Source organism: Sparus aurata, chromosome 7, assembly GCF_900880675.1.
Source record: "Sparus aurata chromosome 7, fSpaAur1.1, whole genome shotgun sequence".
NCBI classification, from domain to species: Eukaryota; Metazoa; Chordata; class Actinopteri; order Spariformes; family Sparidae; genus Sparus; species Sparus aurata.
In genome coordinates this window covers 16,068,554-16,089,781 of record NC_044193.1, presented here as the reverse complement: position 1 = coordinate 16,089,781, position 21,228 = coordinate 16,068,554, and the positions used below count along the sequence as shown (strand labels likewise).

The 21,228-nt window shown below is 45.3% G+C and overlaps 1 protein-coding gene across 1 annotated transcript in view; it reads right to left on the bottom strand.

Annotated features, from left to right (window-relative positions):
* LOC115585100 (deoxynucleoside triphosphate triphosphohydrolase SAMHD1-like) overlaps positions 1-7,227 on the bottom strand; it is a 41,797-nt gene extending 34,570 nt beyond the window's left edge. The window contains exons 1-3 of the mRNA XM_030423202.1: positions 7,150-7,227; positions 6,622-6,782; positions 6,204-6,415 (exon numbers count right to left, since the gene is read on the bottom strand). Of these exons, the coding sequence (XP_030279062.1) occupies positions 6,204-6,415; positions 6,622-6,782; positions 7,150-7,170 (394 nt within the window). The 5' untranslated portion in view covers positions 7,171-7,227. The remainder of the gene's footprint in view (positions 1-6,203; positions 6,416-6,621; positions 6,783-7,149) is intronic.
* Positions 7,228-21,228: the final 14,001 nt, after the last annotated feature.

The following is a 21,228-nucleotide window of genomic DNA, read 5'->3' as shown; positions in this document are numbered from 1 at the left end:
TCCGGGCCCTGGCTGCCAGCTTTTCAGTTCTGTCAGCAAGCAGAGGTTCAGTCTTCTCCTTCACGCTCCTGTTTAGCCAGGTTGAGGGGTAGAAAGCGGGTTTGTATACCTGCAGGCTCCACTAGGATTGTAGCTGCTACCTGTTCTGCTGTGTTTGGTACCCCCAGGTCCATTTTAGTTGAGCCATTGAGTCCTGACTATTGTCTGCCTGCTGGCCTGTTGGTGTCTTCTGCCCTGGTACGTGTTGTTCGAGGCACTGCCTACATACCAGTAGTTAATGTGGGAGTGACTGCAGTTAGCCTTAAGCCCCGCTGTCCCATAGGCCTGTTGGCGTCAGCAGAGGTGGTGAGTCTTCCTCCAGGGCTGAGTGAGGTACAGGGCGAGGAAGGGTGTGTTACTGCAACCATAATGTCTCAGACTGCAGGGGTAAGCTCAGTCCAGAAGGAGATCAGGGACCTTGACCTATCTGTACTCCCTGAGGCAGAGCAGTGCAGGGTTAGAGCATTGTTATTAAAACATGAACCAGTGTTTTCTGCATTTGAAGGTGACCTTGGTTGTACCACTTTAATATGTCATGACATTCCTCTTTTAGACGACACACCTGTGCGGCAGCGGTACCGACGTATCCCTCCTTCTGAGTATGAGGCGGTAAAGGCACACATACATCAGCTTCTAGACACCCAGGTAATTAGGGAGAGCAGTAGCCCCTATGCCTCACCCATCGTTTTGGTGAAGAAGAAAGATGGCAGCCTGCGGCTATGTGTTGATTATCGCCTGCTTAACAAGAAAACAAGGAAGGATGCTTTCCCCCTTCCCCGCATTGAGGAATCTTTGGATGCGTTGTCTGGAGCCAAGTGGTTTTCCACAATGGATCTTGCTAGTGGTTATAACCAGGTACCTGTGACCGAGAAAGACAAGTTAAAGACTGCATTTTGCACACCATTCGGGTTGTTTGAGTTTAATCGTATGCCTTTCGGATTATGTAATGCCCCTGGGACATTCCAACGTCTCATGGAGCGAATGTTTGGGGCACAGCACTGTCAGACTCTCCTGTTGTATTTGGATGATATAATTGTCTTCTCTTCCTCTGTAGAGGAACACCTGAGCCGAATGGATGTTGTGCTGAGCCGTCTGGGCCAGGAAGGGCTCAAAGTGAAACTGGAGAAATGTAGGTTCTTCAAGAAGGAGGTGCAATACCTGGGCCACCTCATCTCTCGAGAGGGAGTGTCCACCGAACCCAGTAAGGTCTCTGCTGTGGCTGACTGGCCACGTCCCACCACTGTCACTGAGCTGAGGTCGTTCATTGGCTTTGCAAGTTATTATCGACGATTCATTGAAGGTTTTGCTACGCTGGCTGCCCCGCTGCACAGACTGGTTGCTGAGTTGGCTGGGAGTAAGCCACGAAGAGGACGGGGCCCGCTGTGTGGAGAGGCATGGTCGGCGGACTGTGATGGGAGCTTTACCGAATTAAAGGCGCGCCTAGTAAATGCACCCATCTTGGCCTTTGCTAATTTCTCCCTGCCTTTTATTTTAGAAGTCGACGCCAGTCACATTGGGTTGGGAGCTGTCCTGTCACAGGAGCAGGAGGGACGAGTGAGGCCAGTCGCCTACGCTAGCCGCAGCCTGCACCCAGCTGAGAAGAACTATAGCTCCATGAAACTGGAGTTCCTCGCCATGAAATGGGCGATGGTGGAGAAGTTCAAGGAGTATCTGTGCGGTCAGAAATGTGTTGTGTGGACTGATAATAACCCCCTGAGCCATCTAGAGACAGCTAAACTAGGCGCTACAGAGCAGCGCTGGGTGGCCGAGCTATCGGCATTTGACTATTGTGTCCGGTACCGACCAGGCCGCACTAACAAGAACGCCGATGCCCTCTCCAGGCAGCCAGCCACTGGGGTCCAGATCTTTGAACAGATGCTGCCTGGCACCGCTGTACCACCGGATATCCAGGGGGCCGCTGGAGAGCATCAGCATATAGGTGTGCAGGCAGCGGTCGTTGCCCTCCCCTCACGGTCTCCAGCTGATCTCCAGGCACTCCAAGCAGGCGATGCAGCTATTGGGGCTTTCCACCATTTCTGGAGTGACAAACGGGTGCCGAGTCGCGCAGAAAAAGAACATCTAAGCCCTCAGGTGCGTGGTCTGGTGCGGCAGTGGGACCGTATTGTGCAGAGAGATGGTTTGCTGTATCGCCGGCTCTTCCGTCCTGACGGTGGGGAAGAGATCCTCCAGCTTCTTCTTCCTGAGTGTCTGAAAGAGGAGATTCTCCAACAGCTTCATCAAAATCATGGGCACCAGGGGATTGAGCGGACATCACAGCTGGTGAGGCAGCGGTGTTACTGGCCGAGGATGGATAAAGACATCCGGAACCGGTGTCAACAGTGTGAGCGCTGTATCCTGGCGAAGTGCACACAGCCCCAGGCCCGGGCTCCTATGGGTCATCTATTAGCCGCAGAGCCCAACCAGGTCCTTGCCATTGACTTCACTCTGCTGGAACCGGCCCAGGATGGACGGGAACTCGTTATGGTGATGACCGATGTGTTTTCAAAGTTCACCCAAGCTGTGCCGACCCGAGACCAGAAGGCTACTACTGTGGCTGAGGTATTGGTGAGAGAGTGGTTCCATCGCTATGGAGTTCCAGCGCGCCTCCACTCTGACCAGGGGAGGAGCTTTGAAAGTGCTTTGGTTCAACAGCTGTGTGAACTGTATGGAATTCAGAAGACCCGGACCACCCCATACCATCCTCAGGGCAACGGACAGTGTGAGAGATTTAATCGGACACTGCATAACCTACTGCGCACCCTCCCGTCTGACCAGAAACGCCACTGGCCCCACCATCTTCCCCATTTGGTGTTTCATTACAACACCACCCCTCATCAGTCAACGGGTGAGTCCCCCCATTTTCTTATGTTTGGTCAAGAACCTCATTTACCTGCCGATTTCCTGCTGGGCCATCTCCCTGAGCTGACAGCAGGGAAGGTGTGTGACTGGGTGGCAGAGCATCAACGTCGGCTCCACCTGGCCTTCGACTGTGCCAGGGGACGGATGGAAACTGCCGCCAGACGGAGGAAAGAGCGGCATGATCAAGGAGCACTGAGTGAGCCACTGAAATTTGGTCAAAGAGTCTACCTGCAGGACCATGGCGTTAGAGGGCGCCGTAAGATCCAGGATGTGTGGAGCTCGACAACCTATCAAGTGGTGAGAGCGCCAGAGCCAGGTGGGGTTGTCTATTCCATTGCTCCAGTGCATGATTTGACTCAGGTGCGGAGTGTGCACCGGACGATGTTGAAGCCGGCTTTGACCCTGCCTCCTGAGTGTCCTGAGAGGGGGCCGCAGGATTCCTCCGAAAGTGCGTCGGAGATCAGTGAGGATGAAGGACTGTGGGTGGTTCTGAGGGGACCAGGCCAGCATCCACCCACTTCAGTGCAGCCAAGCTCCCCACCAAGAGAGCACGCAATTTCACCTCCAGTGGCAAGAGAGGCCTCTGTCCCTTCCCCTGTGCCAACAGGAGCATCCAGCGGCGGCTCAGCTGCCCCCAGGAAGTCTTCCCGGACCACTGCAGGCCAACACTCAAACCTCCACCGCCTTCCAGGGCCTGTAAGGGGTGAGGCAGACAGGGCTACTGCTTCTCAAGTAGTGGGTTCTAGTAGTATGGCTGCAGCCATTTTTAGACCGTGGTCTTAATATGAGTAGTTTCAGTGTGTAGTTTATCAGTGGGTCACTGATAAAACAAAGGGGGGGAGGAATGTAACCAGATGGTTTATATTCTGTTTATTTAACAGCAGGCATGGCGATCGCGGCAGGTGTGTGACACGCCCCTTACCGGCACCTGTAGTGCAGCCGCGTCCTCGCCCGCTAATGCGGGGCGGTTTATATACCCCCCCTGGTCGTTTAGTCTGTCTCTTTCCTCTGCCGAAGCGAGTGCAGCCAGCTCGCAGCTCCGCCACGCCGTAGTGTCCGAGCGTGTATGGGCCGTGTGCGTTCTGCAGGCTGACGCATCGGGCCGGTGTGGTGTGGTGTGTATGTGTGTCCCCGTCTGGTTAGCTGCTGTTGCCGCCGTAGCCGCTAGCAGCTACAAGCACTGATGTGTGCGGGACCCAGCTTGTCTGGCGTCAGGCTGCTGTTTGCCCTGCCTTGTCTCTAACTTCTTTTCTTTCTTTGTTTGCCTTGCCTTGCTAGTTAGCCTGCAGGAAACGGTTGTTTCGTCATCGTATAGACATTCTCTTAAAGTGTAGTTGAGTTCACGTGTGCTCCGCCCCAATCTGATTGCGAGACGTTAGTGGGGGTGGGAGAGGTTACTGCAGCAGCTATAGTGGAGGACCTGCCACATTTATACCTCTTGTATGGTTTCCCCCCCTTCCGTTTTGAGTTGCAGTGATTTGTAAATATATTGTTTTGTTTCTTCTTTTGAATTATTTGAGTGCAGGGACCTCTGCCAGAGCTAGCCGTGGTGTACTGCCTTTCACTTCCTAACTGAACCACTGTATTGGTGTAGGTGGAACATCACTTGTTAGAGATTAAAGAAAATAACGATATAAATGTTTTAGAGACATAACTTGATAAATGAACTTGTTTTATTGTGAGTAATAAAGTTTGTTAAATTATTTTACATCGTGCCTGTATTCATTTGTGTATGAACCTGTGTATGGGTGGTTTTTGGGAAACCCTCAGAGAAATTAAAGTTAAAGGAGTATACTCTTTAGGTGCAAGTCCTAAGGTGGCGTTGTTGGTGTTATATTGATTCTCTAGATCTGCCACTCGCAGTTCAACTGGTATCGCCACACATGCACAGGTTTGCAGGCAGAAAGGGTGCCTTTTCCTATTTGACTCCACTTATGGGTAACAGGGACTTCCTACCTGGTGTTGATAATGTTGTATTCTGCTCTTGGTGGGAGAAGGGAGTGAGAGTGGTTGGAGATTTGTTTGATGACAATAATGTTCTTATGTCCTTTTCACAAGCGCAAAACAGATTTGGACTTCCACAAAAAGACTTTTTTGCCTATCTCCAAGTCCGTCACTTTATTACTACAAATTTCAAGTCAACTCAAACTGAAACACTGAAGGGACCAATTGAGAAGTTCATAATTAATTTCACATTGAATGAAGGTCTTATCACATACTTTTATAATAGTCTTCAGAGTTGTAACCAACACAGTGTTGATGGGCTTATGAAGCGATGGGAGGAGGACCTGCAAAATGTATATGATGAGGATGCCTGGAAGGGATGTATTCGGACTACTCACTCCCTGTTTCTCAGCAATAAATTTAAAGAAATACAATATAGAATACTTCATAGACAGTACAGGACACCTTCTGTTATGAACAAAATTGACCCTAATAGATCACAATTGTGCCTTAAATGTAAGCTAACAAGTGGGACATATATACACTGCTTATGGAGCTGTCCGAAAATATCAAAGTTCTGGTCATGTGTATCTAAGGAAATGACAGCAATATTTAAAAAACACATATGTAAAGATCCAGGTCAGTTTCTATTGGGGCTGCCACCTTTGAACAGAGTTATGGATGTCAAAAGGTCAAAATTACTCAATAAACTCTTACTTTTGGCCAGAAAATGTATATTATTTAATTGGATTAGTGAGAAACCTCCTTCTGTAACTCAGTGGTACAAGGAAATTTTTAGAGTTTTTCCTATGGAAAGATTAAGTGCCAGATTAAAAGGAAGTGATGACACTTTTATGGACATATGGCGGCCTCTAGTGGATTACCTGCCTAAGGATCTAAGGGAAATTATCCAGAGGGGAAACAGTGGCTTAGAAGGTGCCAAACTGAGCAGACCGGTGATGAGAAATATTCCTTAGTAGGTACAAGGACATCCCTTGTTTTGTTGGGTGTGTGTGTTGGGTTTTTTTTTTTTTTTTTTTTTTTTTTCTTAAATCTTGTTCTATTCCGTTCTTTTCATCTCCCACTTTATTGCTATTTTGCTTATTTATTTTCTCCCCCCAGCTCAGACCGCTATTTAATGTTGTATGCTATATGCATTGTTGATATGTAAATTCAAAATAAAATAAAATCTGATTAAAAAAAAAAAAAAAAGAAAAAAAAAAGAAAAAGAAAAAAAAGATAAACACCAGCATTTGACAATTTGTCAAATACATTTTCACTGTCATTTTTACCCCTAATCACAACCACAAATTACCACTTAAAACCTATTACATGTGATGGTGAAAAGGTATGTTACTCACCCAGGTCATGGCAGAGACCAGCAATCTGCACACAAAGGATGTCTTCATCAGTGATGTCATTTTTAGTGATCTGGAGCTCCGACTGCTCTATTCCCAGCTTTTGTGCAAGCTCTTCTACCAAGTTCAAAGGCTGTTTTCCAAGCTCTTCTGCAAAGTGCTCTGACTGCTGTGTTCTCAGAGCTCGTGCAAGCTCTCCTGCCAAGTGTGCCACCCTTTACAGCATAACAATAAAAAAAACACAACTCAGTACTCAATTATCGTATCATATTGTAAAACAGAAACTATGAACTTGTATACCTGTACTATGCAATGATGACTTTAATTTTATTGCTTTTTTCATGTCATTGTTGATAACCTGTCATTAGGATTGAGTATTTTAGCACACAGAACAGCATCTATCTGAAAAATGCAGACATACCCAATGGAGTGTTCGAAGCGGTTGTGGGATGCTCCAGGGTAAACAAAGTAGGCCCCGCCAAGCTGCTTGATGAATCGAAGTCTCTGGAACTGTGGCGTGTCAATGATTTTGATGAGAAGCGGGTGTAACTCCAAATGTCCGTGGATGGGATCATTAAACACCTGGCCGGACACAGTCACAAAATGTTACCCAAAAGAGTACCAGTGAAACCAGCTCTATGAGCTTGCAAAATGATAAGAATTAAAACATGAAGCCACAGCTACAGAGGAGTAAAATCAAAAGACACAATTCAAAACTTGCATGTGGTGGAGCAAAATGGGAAAGTTCTCCTGAATATTTCATGAACTAGTTTTTTTCAAACCACAGTCTTCTTCATCGTCAATATTTTCATCACCTTCAGCTGTAGACTGACTTTGGACTCAACAATTGACAACAAACATACACAATCTTAATACAAGTACAGTGATAATTATGATATTTCTGTAGGCCTGAAAATGAAGCGGGATGTGTAGTTGCTTGTTATATTACCTTTCCCTCTTTTGACATCATCTTTTAGCTTTTCCTAGCTGTCCGAAATTTTATCTATGGCTAACCGACACTTTCTATGTTGGTCCAACAAGTAGGTGATATATCAGGATAGCCACACGAACAATATTATAACAAACAGCTGAGGGGTTGGAACAGTACGTGGCTTTTATATCTCACCACACCTATCAGATTTGTCACTGCCCACATGAGGGAATTGAAAACACATTGGACTGTCACATGACAAATCACAAAACAAATAAGACACATTACATAAAAAACACAAGATTTCAGAAAACACAACGAAACAGTTTAAGAAGTGACATTCAAGAATACTGGCATTTCACAAATTTGACAAAAGGTATCTAATAATAAAAACTCCCTTTTAATCTTGACTAACAACCCTGTCTCCCTAAAAGTACATTTATATATTTTAATATGCTTTGCCCAATTAGTTCAGGAGGGAATGTGACGTTGGAAAAAATGCCAGAATTAAGTTCTTTTTTTTCCAAGGCAGAAAGTGTGACATTCTTTTACTCTTTTTACTCTGTTTAACTCTTATAACCACTGTCCTTCATAGTACTTAAAAATCGCATCACTGGTATCACAACAAATAATATGACACATTGGTTTGTGTTAGAATATATGTCTTCCCCCCTCCCTTCTCCCTCACCTGCTCATTTCCCTGTGTTTGTCTGTGTCTTTGGGTGTGGCAGCAGTATCTGTGGCAACGGAGAGGTGCAACCTGCAGCTCATCAGCTCATCAAGCTCCGGTGCCAGATTGTTTTATCTCGTATGGTGACTCCAGTGCTCAAACTCTCAAATTTGTGTAATTTCAGAGTTTCTTCCTTAGTGATTTTCATTGTGCTTAAGTTCAAGTGTTTTCCCCTACTGGGCTACTAATACTCTCTGCTCCACTGGCTCACCTGTGATGCCTCTTTATGTGATGGATTGATTTTATGTAAAAAAAGAAACAGCTGTTTAAAAAGCAATGAATGCAGTCACATGCATGGTAAGATGTTGAATTAAGAGTTAAAAAACTAATGGCATAAGGATACTTACCTGTCAGAAGTTGAATTAGCCTGTGATCATCTGTTGATCCTTTTGATTCCCTGTGCTCAATTAGTTATGCCTGCAGAGGTCCAAAGGGGGGGCTCTCCGCCGATGCCTCATTCTGGAAACAGTAGGCTAAGGCATGTTTTCCTTGAATGTAGAAAGTATAGGGAAGAGAGAAAGGTACTCTTTGTTAGATTGACAGGACTTGGAGTTGAGGCTTTCTCTGTTACATCTTTATTTGGACACAGTGAGAAATATAAATTGATCTCCAATGCAGTTCTGCAGTTTCTACATGATACAGGTATACACCTACACCCATACAAGGACCTCTTGGTCAATCTAAATGTGCTGTGATCTGGTCAATGGCCCAGTTTTAAAGTTATGGATGATGCTGCTATGACGCTACTTACTCACAGTGTCTTCAAACTCTTGTAAAAGTCCAAGGTCAGTGAGAGACTCTCATGACATGCATGACAGTGCATCAACATTAGTGGATCAAAAGTGTGACGGCCATGCCTCTGGTGCTGTTGGGCTGTTTGCTGATATTCTTTGTGTTGCAGATGCCCAGCAGGAGGGGTTCGGGCGTCGTTAGGTGCTGGGAACACCTGGGCCCGGTGTTCCCAGTACTATAAGAACACACCGCACTAGGCTCTGCGAGAGAGAGGGAGGACAAGGGAGAAATCCTGCTCTCCGCTCTCCATGCTCTTTATTGTTTTGTTTTCACATTGATATGTGGGTTGTTGAGTTAGTTTCAATAAATTATGATTTACTTGCTTTAACTTCTAGTGTTGTCTCCTATTATTTGTCATGGTTTTGAGCCGGCCGTGACAAATTGGGGGCTCGTCGAAGTTTTGGTTAGGTGTTTTCTTTGTGAACATTTAATCACCTGTTCTCTTTTGTGTTGAAGGCCTCCAGGTGCACTTGATTGCTGGGGTTTCTCAGGTAGTGTTGCAGGGCTTGAGAGAACACCTGGGTGAGTGATTGGCCTTTGTCTCTTTGAACATGCAGAAGAGCATGATGTGAGTTGGATTTGGAGACCCGTTTGTCCAAGGGAGGGTGAGTACTGACATGCTGGTGTGTAATTTTGTTGGAGCTAAAGCTGATTTCCCCTGGTAGGCATAGCAGCATTGTTCCTTTGAGCTTTGCTGAATTTGTTGTTTTTTTGTAGTGTTGGGGTGAACGCGGTTAGAGACTTTGTCTCGGGAGCATGTCCATGGCTGTGGGGGGGTTGCCAGATTCTGGTCGCTTCTTCTGGTCAGTGGTCCTAAGTGCATAAATACCTGCTGCAATTAACCACATGAAGACTAGGGATGAGTTACTTTAGTTTTGGTTAGGCAGATAGAGGGGACACTCCTGTTTGCTTTTTGTTACAACCAGTGTGTTGCTTGTTCTCCTTTGGGGCTAAAATGGCTCTAGTTGAAGGTTTTTTTGAGACTCCATCAGAGGGTTTTTTGGATGGCTGCACAAAAGAGCAATTATTAAAAATTGCAGACCATTACAAGGTTGAAATCGGTGACAAAAGACTCAAGGATACAGTTAAGTCAATTTTAAAGGCTAACTTGTATGAAATGGAGATTTTGCCTGATAAAATAGGAGATGTTGCTGAGACTGCTGGTTCGTCTTCAGAGATGGCTCAGAGTACTGCTTTGTCCTTTGAACAGCAGAAGGAGCTGCTGCTGTTACAAATGGAGCATGAGAGGTTAAAGCATAAAGTGGAAGTTGAGAAGTCACAGAAAAGGAGGTCTGAGGTTGACCAAGAATTGGCTTTGGAGAAATTGAGGTGTGATGCTGCCACAGAGCAAGCCAGGCTAAAGTTGGAACATGACAAGTTAAGTTTGTGCAGAGAGGGTAAGTTGAACGTGGAAGCTGGTCAAGGGCTAGCTGAAGATGTTTCTTCAGGTGTTCGCTCCTCTTATTCACATTTTGATCTGGTTGGTTACCTGCGTCTTGTTCCAAAGTTAAATGAAAGGGATCCTGAGACATTTTTTTCTTTGTTTGAAAGAGTGGCTGATGCTAGGGGCTGGCCTGATGTTGATCGCACAACCATGTTGCAGTGTGTGTTGACTGGGAAGGCACAGGAGGCATACTCGGCTTTGTCTGTGACTAACAGTTTGTGCTATGATTCAGTAAAAGCTGCTGTTCTTAAAGCCTATGAGATGGTTCCTGAGGCTTATCGCCAGCGATTTAGGAAGGGTAAAAAGGAGGATAAACAGTCCTACCTGGAGTTTTCACGTGATATAGTGAATGCTTTTAATCGCTGGAAAACGGCCTCTGGGGTTAAAACATTTGAAGATTTGTGTGATCCTTTGCTTTTGGAACAATTCAAAAATGCTGTTCCTAACCGAATTGCCACATATGTAACAGAACAACAGGTGAAAACAGTTGGTGAGGCAGCTGCATTAGCAGATCAATATGATTTGACACACAACAGTGGTTGGGGAAGTGCGCATGGTGCTGGTGGCTTTAGGGATAGTGCTACTGGTCAGGTTTTGTTTTCTGCAGGAGCAGCCAAGCCTGAGGTAGGGGCAAGGATGTCTGGTTGGAATGACATGGAAAAGGTATGTCACTTCTGTCATAAAAAAGGGCATGTGGAAGCAGACTGCTATGCTCTACAGAAAAGAAACAAGCAAATGAGTGTGAAGCCCGCTGCATTTGCTGCTTCAGCGATGTGTGTTTCAGACGTGCCTGACGTACATAAGGAGGTTCCTGTTGACGTCACTTATTTGCCTTTTGTATCAAGCGGATATGTTTCCCTGTCTGGATCCAGTGAGAAGGTCCCTGTTACAATTCTAAGACACTGGTGCATTGGATTCATTCAACCTGGTGTCTGTTCTCCCTTTTTCAGGGGAGACTGATACTGGAGATTCAGTGTTAGTTCTGGGAATGGGATTGGTTGTTTTGGCTGCTCCACTTCAGACTCAATCTTTTTTCAGACTTAGTGCAGGGGGAGGTGACCATTGGGGTGTGCCCGGCTTTGCCAGTGAAAGGAGTCCATATCATTCTTGGGAATGGGCTGGCTGGTGGACGTGTGTGGCCTAATGTTCCTCCACTTCCGGTGGTTAATCCAGTCTCTACTAGTGATGGTCCAGATGAATGTGAGCGCACGTTTCCAGACTTGTTTCCAGCATGTGTAGTGACACATGCTGGTGCTCGTGCTGGTGGTGATTCTGACAAAGTAAGTGTGATGGAGGCACCATGTATGAACTTGTCTGACTTTCCATTGTCTGTTTTGCGTGCAGAGTTGGTGGCAGAACAGCAGTCAGATCCTTCCATTAGGGAGCTGTAGGAGGTTGCAAGCACTGTGGCAGACGTGAAGGACAGGGCACATGGCTATTTCCTGGAAAATGGTGTGCTGATGAGGAAATGGGTGCCTTGTAATGAGGTTGGTGTGGGACACTCACTTTTTCAGGTTGTGGTGCCAGCTAAGTTCCGTAAATTAGTTCTGCAGGTATCCCATGACCAATCAGGGCACCAGGGAGACAGGAAGACATATGACCGCATTTTACGGTACTTCTTTTGGCCTCGGCTAAAGAAGGATGTGTCGGAGTACATCAAATCTTGCCACACATGTCGACTAACTGGCAAATCAAACCAGGTTATCAAGCCTGCCCCACTGCACCCAATACCTGCCATTGGTGAGCCTTTTGAGCACATTATTATTGACTGTGTTGGTCCTCTGCCTCCTTCTAGGTCTGGAGCTAAATATCTGCTTACTGTCATGTGTCAAGCCACCAGATATCCAGCTGCATATCCCCTACGATCAATCACGACCAGGTCGGTGGTTAAAGCACTTTCGCAATTTATTTCCATCTTTGGCATCCCCAGGGTTGTCCAAAGTGATCAAGGGTCAAACTTTTCTTCCCATCTGTTTGCTCAAGTGTTAAAACAACTTCGAGTGCAGCACTCTCAGTCATCAGCGTATCACGCACAAAGCCAGGGGGCGCTGGAGCGTTTCCATCAGACGCTGAAGTCACTGCTGCGTGCCTTTTGCACTGAGTTGGGCAAGGATTGGGAGGAAGGCTTGCCGTGGTTGATGTTGGCAGCCAGGGAGGTAACCCAGGAGAGTACCGGGTTTAGTCCCAATGATTTGGTGTTTGCACACTCTGTTTGTGGTCCTTTGGCACTGTTGAGAGACAATTTCAAGAATAGTGCTCCTCCACAAAACATGATTAACTATGTGAACGGGTTTAGGCATAGGTTGTATGTTTCATGGGAACTGGCAAGAGAGAAACTGGCTAAAGCTCAAGGGAAGATGAAGCATATTTATGATCAACAGGCTGAGCGGCGCCAATTCAGTCCTGGCGATCAAGTGCTGGCACTTCTGCCGATTGTTGGTTCACCATTTCAGGCCAGGTTCACAGGTCCTCACACAGTGCTGAAGCAGATCTCAGAGGAGAACTATCTGATCTCTACTCCAAAGCGCAGGAAGAAGTCACAGCTTTGTCATGTTAATTTGCTGAAGCCCTACTACTCGCGTGTCATTGAGCCAGGATTGGTAAATGTGAGTAGTTGTGAGCATGTTCAGTCAGCAGCTTTTGCAAACACAATGGTGTACTCCTCGTCTCCGTCCATGGCAGGGACAGAGGTGGAAGAGACTCAGAGTTTTGGTCAGGGGTTGTTGTGTGGTCGACTAAGGAACACTGAGACGCTTAGCAACTTGGACAATTTGTTAGGCCATTTGCATGAGTCAAAGCGTGTAGAGTTGGCTGAACTAATTGGCAGGTTTCCAAGTTTGTTTGGTGATACACCTTCGCAGACTCATCTTTTAGAGCATGACATAGAGGTGGGGGAGGCAAAACCCATCAAGCAGCGTTTTTATCGTGTATCTGCGGATAAACGCAAGTATTTAGATGCAGAGATTAAGTACATGCTTGAAAACAATATTGCTGAACCATCATCTTCTAGCTGGGCTTCCCCATGTCTGCTTGTTCCAAAGTCTGATAACACCCTCAGGTTTTGCTCTGATTTTCGGAAGGTCAACAATGTCACCAAGCCGGACGCGTTTCCACTTCCAAGGATGGATGATTGCATCGATGAGGTTGGGTCTGCAAAGTTTGTGTAGATTCGACCTTCTGAAAGGCTATTGGCAGGTGCCGTTGTCTAAAAGAGCGCAGGAAATTTCTGCATTTGTCACTGCATCTGGCCTGTATTCGTATAAGGTGATGCCTTTTGGCCTTCGGAATGCTCCAGCTACGTTCCAGCGTTTAATGAACATGGTGGTTGGTGATTTGGACAACTGTGCAGTCTATTTAGACGATGTGGTTGTTTACAGTGACAGCTGGAACAGTCATGTCCTGCACATTCGCCAGTTATTTGAACGTTCGGCTGCAGCCCGCCTGACAGTTAATCTAGCAAAATGCGTATTTGCTCATGCAACCGTAACATACCTCGGCCATGTTGTGGGACAGGGCCAGGTTAGACCAGTGCAGGCAAAGGTGTTGGCTGTGGAGCAATTTCCCACACCAACAACAAAAAAGGAGCTAATGCGGTTCTTAGGAATGGTAGGGTATTACCGCAGGTTCTGTAAGAATTTTTCTTCTGTGGTTGCCCCCCTCACTGATTTGTTAAAGACCAGTGTCAAATATGTGTGGTCTCCTATCTGTCAGCAGGCTTTCCAGAACGTAAAGGCCTTTCTGTGTAGTGCTCCGGTGCTAGCCGCCCCCAGAGTTGACAAGCCATTCAAGCTGCAGGTGGATGCCAGCCATGTCGGGGCAGGTGCAGTACTGATGCAGTCTGATGGCCAGGGGATGGATAGGCCTGTAAGTTTCTTTTCTAAGAAATTTAACAAGCACCAACTGAACTACTCGGTCATCGAAAAGGAGACGTTGGCTTTAGTCTGGGCCTTGAGTCACTTTGGAGTGTATGTTGGCTCAGGAATGCCAGTTGTTGTCTTCACTGACCATAATCCATTGATTTTTTTTTAACTCTCTGAAGTGTCCAAATCAGAGGTTAATCCGATGGTCTCTTATGTTGCATTCATATTGTTTGGACATACATCACATTAAGGGGTCGGAGAATCTGGTGGCGGACGTGCTGTCACGTGCCCCTGTGATGTAAAGCAGCCTGTGTTGTGTTAACTTCTCATCCCTTGTGCAGTGTACTAACAGGATCCTGGTGCTGAGGTTGATGAGTGCTGTGTGCAGGTTGTATTCTTGTATTTATTTATTTGAGTGGATTGTCGTGGTTCCAAAAGGCACCCCGTTTTTAAGGGGGGGGGGGGGGGGGGGGGGGGTGTGACGGCCATGCCTCTGGTGCTGTTGGGCTGTTTGCTGATATTCTTTGTGTTGCAGATGCCCAGCAGGAGGGGTTCGGGCGTCGTTAGGTGCTGGGAACACCTGGGCCCGGTGTTCCCAGTACTATAAGAACACACCGCACTAGGCTCTGCGAGAGAGAGGGAGGACAAGGGAGAAATCCTGCTCTCCGCTCTCCATGCTCTTTATTGTTTTGTTTTCACATTGATATGTGGGTTGTTGAGTTAGTTTCAATAAATTATGATTTACTTGCTTTAACTTCTAGTGTTGTCTCCTATTATTTGTCATGGTTTTGAGCCGGCCGTGACAAAAGCAACATGTCCAACAAAGCTGACAAAATTTACAATACACCATTAAATCTAAAATCAAAAGTATGGAAGAGATTTGGACTTTATAAGGGTTATGAGAAGTTGTACAAAAATCAGGCTGTTTGTAAGCTCTGTAGAACAGCGTTTAGGTACAGTGGTAGCACGACAAATCGTTCACCTGTGAGACGGCATGGTGAAACCTGTGCAGATGACTAGGATGTTAGTCAAGCTAGCAGTAAGAAAAGGCAAGACAAAGACATGGAGATTAAACACTTTTCCCAGCCACAACTTAGCAAGGTCTAAGGTTATCACGGCATCTATATCCCAGTTTTATTGCCTACAGCCTGTCTGCTTTTGAACATATTACCAGGCACGTGCACACACAGGGCCCAAGGGGTGCCTTGAGCCCCTGCCCCTTTTGCCTCGTATTAAAAAGTGCCCTTTTTGTGTGTTTTTTTTAAAGGTCCCATATTATACTGTTTTTCATCAATTTCACACAGCTGTCAGAGGTCCAACAACTCTGTATTTGATATGTATTGCCCCAAACACAATCGTGGTCCTGCATTCCAGCTGTCTAAAAGTCGCTCTGCTGAGCTCTATTCAGAGCACTCTGTTTCTGTGCCTGCCCCTTTAAATGCTAATGAGCTCGCGTCTGTCAATGCCCACTTGGGGAGCCCTTCCTGCTACGTCACTCTCAGGGAGAGGAAGCCCCTTATGCTAACGGTAGCATGCGCTAATGTTTACAGTGGATGTAACACTATGGCTCGCGGAGATCTTTTCGTTCAACCGAACCAGTTTGACCCAGAATCGGACCCAGAAGGAGAGGCTCCGGAAGAAGTACAGACTCTGCGGCTGCAGCAGGACGTTTCAGAACGGTTAGTGTAGCTGAATAATGTTAGTTTGTTTGTATGTGTTGTTTCAGTTACTACCATGTAGCTAATGGCTAACAGCTAGCGAAAGCTGTGTTTGTCTCCAACACAGTCTCCAAACTCCTGGACACTGTTAGCATCGTCTCTGTCTCCAGTCTGCACTTTTTCAGACTTTTTACTGTGACAACCAAGCTCCGTTGAATATTATTCACATCAAACTCACTTCAAACGCCATTGCATAGCGGACTGAAGCGTAGCTAACTAGTTAGCCAGTTTCCAGCTGACTTCATCATACTCGTCGGCAACTGTAAATACTATCAAACCGCGGTAACACTTATCGGTGGCTCCGGTGCAGTTGCTGGGTCCGGTATGGTTGAGACTGATCCTTTTACGAGGGTAAGTGTTGAGGCAAAGCCAGCTTTGTACTGACCCTTATTACTGAAGCAGTCCGATGTGAAGTGGTTAGCACACACATACAAGCTAACACGAACCGCAGACGGCACGTTGTCGTTAAAAATGAAACGCAACCACTGTCTCTTCTGTTCTATAGCTGGGACAGAATAAAGGCACTTATGTTGATTATTACAACCAACAACAGAGCAATTGCGTGTCTAGCTCTGAGCGACAATGTTGCGAAACACTGCTGTCTCTCCGCTGGACACACTGAACTTCACCTCTGGGATGAACGCCCCGCTCTCTGATATCTCCTATCACTGCGCAGTGGAGGTCGGCCTATGATAATGACTCCTTTCGTTACGTAACGAAAGGAGCAGAATCTGAACAGCCTGTAGGAGTGCCGTGTTACCAGTGGGTGGGCTGCAGAGACCATGCAGGACTCGCTTGTTTTCCTCATTCTGGGAGTTGGCAGGCTCAGGGAGGACCAGCTTATATATGTTGAGAGCAGAGAAAACGTGTTTTTTGTGATATGGGACCTTTACTGAATAAATAAATTCCTGTTGTGCAAAGGGATGTCAAAAAAACGGCGGTATAAAAACGCCACGGTTATCTACCATGCGCATTTCCTCGTGATATGGTGTTGTGTGTGTGCTGAGCCTAAAGCCGCTTCTCTGTCCGCTGCGGCTCCGCTCTGTCTCAAGCCGTTTTTAGACAGGGCACCAAGCCGCCAATTTGCCCGTCCTTTTGGCGGCTCGGTCCGCAGTTTTAGACAGAGGCCGGCAAATTGGGTGTCTGTTTTGGTCCGCCGATTTTCCGCCTCGGAGGGTACACTTATTTCCTACTTGCCTGCTATCTAAAACGAGGTGGCAATATGCCGCCCTCTGTGTGAGGTGGGCGGAGGTGTCAATGACCTGCTCTGTTGTGCGACCCACAGCCTTGGAGTTTTAAAACCAAGAAACAGCTGATTCAGCAGTCAGTCCTTCATTTCACCCGCGGACATTAAGATGAACAACTGGACAGCTGCTGAGATCCAGGAGATGCTAGCGTCTCCTCGGTCTCTGTAGCTGTTTGGTTGTGTTAGCTTGTTGTTGTGTAGGCAAGCTAAGAATGGTCGCTACTTTCAAATTAAAAGCCCTCTGCTAAGAACCCAGTTCTAAACTCCAATGGGGTGCAATGTAAAGCTCTTATTTTGAAGTCAAATTCGTTGTCACTGTTCACAGCCCAACTTCGAGCTTCACGTCACATGTTTACGCCTACTTCAGAGGCGGCTTTTGGAAAAGGAGGATTATTACACCTCCGTTTTAGAAAGACAGGCCGGCACACTGCTGTCCTTGTAGCAAATTAGTGTCGTGTCGGTCGCGAAAGTGTCGTTCAAACGAACAAATCTTTTAAGTGAACGAAGTGAACGAAATCACTTCAGGAACTGATTCGTTCCCTTCTCAGTTCAGTTGAGCTCAGCCGCGAGCATGCCGGCGGGGAGTGGAACTGCCGCGACTCACACAGAGAACTGTGAGGACGTAATTCACGTTTGCGGTGTGATTCATTCATGATTCGCGAACCTACTGCATACAGAGAACTGTTGCTGAGGACGTGATTCTTGTTCACGTACTGTGCTGAAAGCGACGCTGTGTCACTCACCCACTCACTCAGGGCAGAGGAGATGATTCACGTCCAGTTACCGTACTGCTAAAATTAGCGCTGTGTTGCTAACATCTGTGTAGCATCATGTTAAGTGATTTTACTGCACAGTAAAAGTCACTCACGTTCGCGAACGTGATTCTCAGCAGGTAACGTAATTCACGTTCGCGCCGTCACTCACGTTCGCGAACGTGATTCGTGTTCACGCTTCATTTTAAAAAAAATGTAATTTCCACAGAGTTGTGAAAAATTACACAGATTTGTCGGGTGTTGATGGCGTGTCAGTGCAAAATGTAAGGTACTGTAATGCCCTACCATAAAATCAGAAATTTGTGTGGCCACAAATTTCAGGTGATCAAGAGTTAGATTAAAAAAACATTGTAACAAAATACACACCAACTACACTTTAACTGATTCATCAACAGCCTTTGAGACACTGAGGCCTCTGCTAAGAACTGAAGCGTGATTAATTGTTGTGTACCATTTGTTAATGATGGTTCTCACAAACTGTCTCTAAATAAACACAAGAATTATAAAACATTGTGGGGAAAAAAAGCTAAAAAATGTCACATGATCACATGGCAAGAATAACTTAAAAAAACCAAACATTTATACATGAATCCCCTGTCATCCCCATACTCATCCCTTTATACCTGGTATTAAAATGCAGTCTTGTAGTGTCGCTGGCTGCCATTTCCGGCCCAGAAAAAATTTGGTGGGGTCAAGTCTGTGGATAATTGCAGCCTAATGCAAAGCAGGCAGCTCAGAACACAGGACATGTGAAGAGGAAACCCTCTAATCACTAGTGAGATATGAGATATTTTGCATCAGCAAAAAGCCAGAGCTGTGTAAAGTTTTTTCATGAAGCCAAACCTTCTGCAACCTGCCATACCGGTAAAAACAGGTTCCTGTAAGGATTCATCTCTTACTAGTGATCAGACGATGTCCCGTTTTCAGTTTTAACCCTGCGGTCACCGCTCCATGGTCTTGGAGTCCACAACACTACTGTGACGAGTAATAGTCAATCCAAACCGAATAATCTGAAATTGAAAGGAATTAGTTGCTAAATTGATCAAATAAGTGCAGTGGAGTGAAAGTGTTAAGTAGCAGAACATGTAAATACTGAGGCCTCCATAGCTCCAAAATGTGCACAAGTACAATACATGAGTAAATTGTTGTTAGTTACATTCAACTTTGAGAATAAGATTTTCATTTTATTTTTATTTTTAAGTTTTTCCTGTAAATGTATATCCATTTCAGTTATCAATTATTGGTGTCCTGGATTGCTGATCATCAGTATCAGGTTCAGCACTGGAAAAAACACGAGTCGACCCCCAGCTGAAATAATGTATACCTGTAAATGTTCTTATACTACTCTTCAAAATATTCTGAGACATTTTTGAAGCTATTTTGAAAAAAGGCTCCCTCCTCTATTCACACTGTTTCTTTTTCTCTGTCTCTGCTGTACCACTGTGCCTCGTCATCCTCAGCAAGTGAGAGACAGTCAGAGAAATGGAGAGGAGAAAGAATATTTAAACAGATTCAGATTTTCCTTCAGAAGGGTTTCACAGTGATAATCCCCATCGAGAGGCTGAAACACACGGCAGTGGTATGCACAGACTTGCAAAATTATTTATATGCAAAGCATAATGCAAAGCATAATGCAAAGCATAATGCAAAGCATAATGCAAAGCATAATGCAAAGCCTAATGCAAAGCAGGCAGCTCAGAACACAGGACATGTGAAGAGGAAACTCTCTAATCACTAGTGAGATCTGAGATCTTTTGCATAAGCAAAAAGCCAGAGCTGTGTAAAGTTTCACTAACCAGCCAAACCTTCTGCAGCCTGCCATACCGGTAAAAACAGGTTCCTGTAAGGATTCATCTCCACAGGATCTCACTAGTGATCACACACTGTCCTGTTTTCTATTTTATACCTCAAATATTCTGAGAAAATCCAGGAGCTATTTTGAAACAAGACTCCCATTTATTCATGCTGTTTCTCTTTTTAGTTATCATAACTTGTTTCTGGCACTGAACAGAAGTTATTCGGTCCTGCACAAAACGCTGAGTGCCATAGATCTTGTTCAATAATGATTCGAGCAAAAAAACAAAACAATTTTGATGTGTTATCTTTTATAAAAAAAACAAAATCACAGAATTGTGAAAAATTACACCGATTTGTCGGGTGTTGATGGCGTGTCAGTGCAAAATGTAAGGTACTGTAATACCCTACAATAAAATCAGAAATGTGTGTGGCCACATTAAGTGATCAAGAGTTACATTAAAAAAATATTGTAACAAAATACACACCAATTGCACTGTAACGGATTCATCAACAACCTTTGAGACACTGTAGCAACTAATAATGTAATAATGGCTCATAATGTAATAATTTCAATGTAATAAAAGTTCATAATGGAATAATCGGCTCATAATGTAATAAAATCACAGTTGCATAACGTAATAAGGGCTTTGCGCATAATGTAATAATGTAATAACTTATTACATTGAAGGAGAACTTCCGGTAGCCAGACCAAACTAGTCAATCCGTCGAGCGTGCACTTACTCCCTCACTGGCGGAGACGGAAACGTAATCCAGCATTTGCGTGTTTATGTTCATAATGTACATGTCCATGTTACAGCCTGTCATGAGCCATGAGCCTTACAATAGCCTGTTAAGCCTGTTAAGTGTACACTCGATGGATATGCTAGTTTGGTCTAGCTACCGGAACACACGGATGTCAACAAACAGGTAAGTAGCTCCTTGCACAAACACACTATTTTAACTATTTTTTAATTCAGTTTGAGTCATACATGCTACAGTGCTGTGTTGTAAGGTGTCTGCTGATGTTGCATAACTTTTGGTGTGAGATGTGGAGCATGTTAAGATGCTTAAAACACAGTGCAAAGTTCTGACCCCATGCTGTTAGCGTTCAATGCTAAGTCTCCGTTCACGGAGCTCTGTAATGGTTGGACCAAATTTGTTCGCGTCTTTGGTACTGGCAAGTCAAGGGTAGCTTGAGCAATGAAGCTGCATATTTAAATCGACCAAAGTTCTCCTTTAAGAGCCTTATTGATACTACTCATAATGTAATAATGCAACACTTTCCTCACTATATGAGCTATTATTACATTATGAGCTGTTATCATCATTGTTACTTCTGCCATCCTTGCAGGGGTGGAAGGAAACACTTTCATCTGTGTCTGTCTGTCAGCAAGATCACACATTTCTGCAAACATGGTGGAGCATCAGCCAGGGGTGCCGCCAGGGATTTTGGGCCCTGTGAAAAGAAATCTCATTGGGCCCTTGTATAGGCTGGCGAAGACATTTGATGCTGTTTTATATAAAACTTTGCATTTTAATGATATTTTTGACTATCATTCCCATATTTGTGAAAAGAACCTTGTAGTCCTGCATGCAGGTCTTATTTATCTCCACAACTGTAGACTCACAGGTGGTGGCTTTGGATTTTGGGTGAAAAAGGTGCATATATGAGGCTATATGGTCGTTGCGATTTAATCTTTTGATTTACAGAAAATATAAAAATTTCTCTGATTGTAC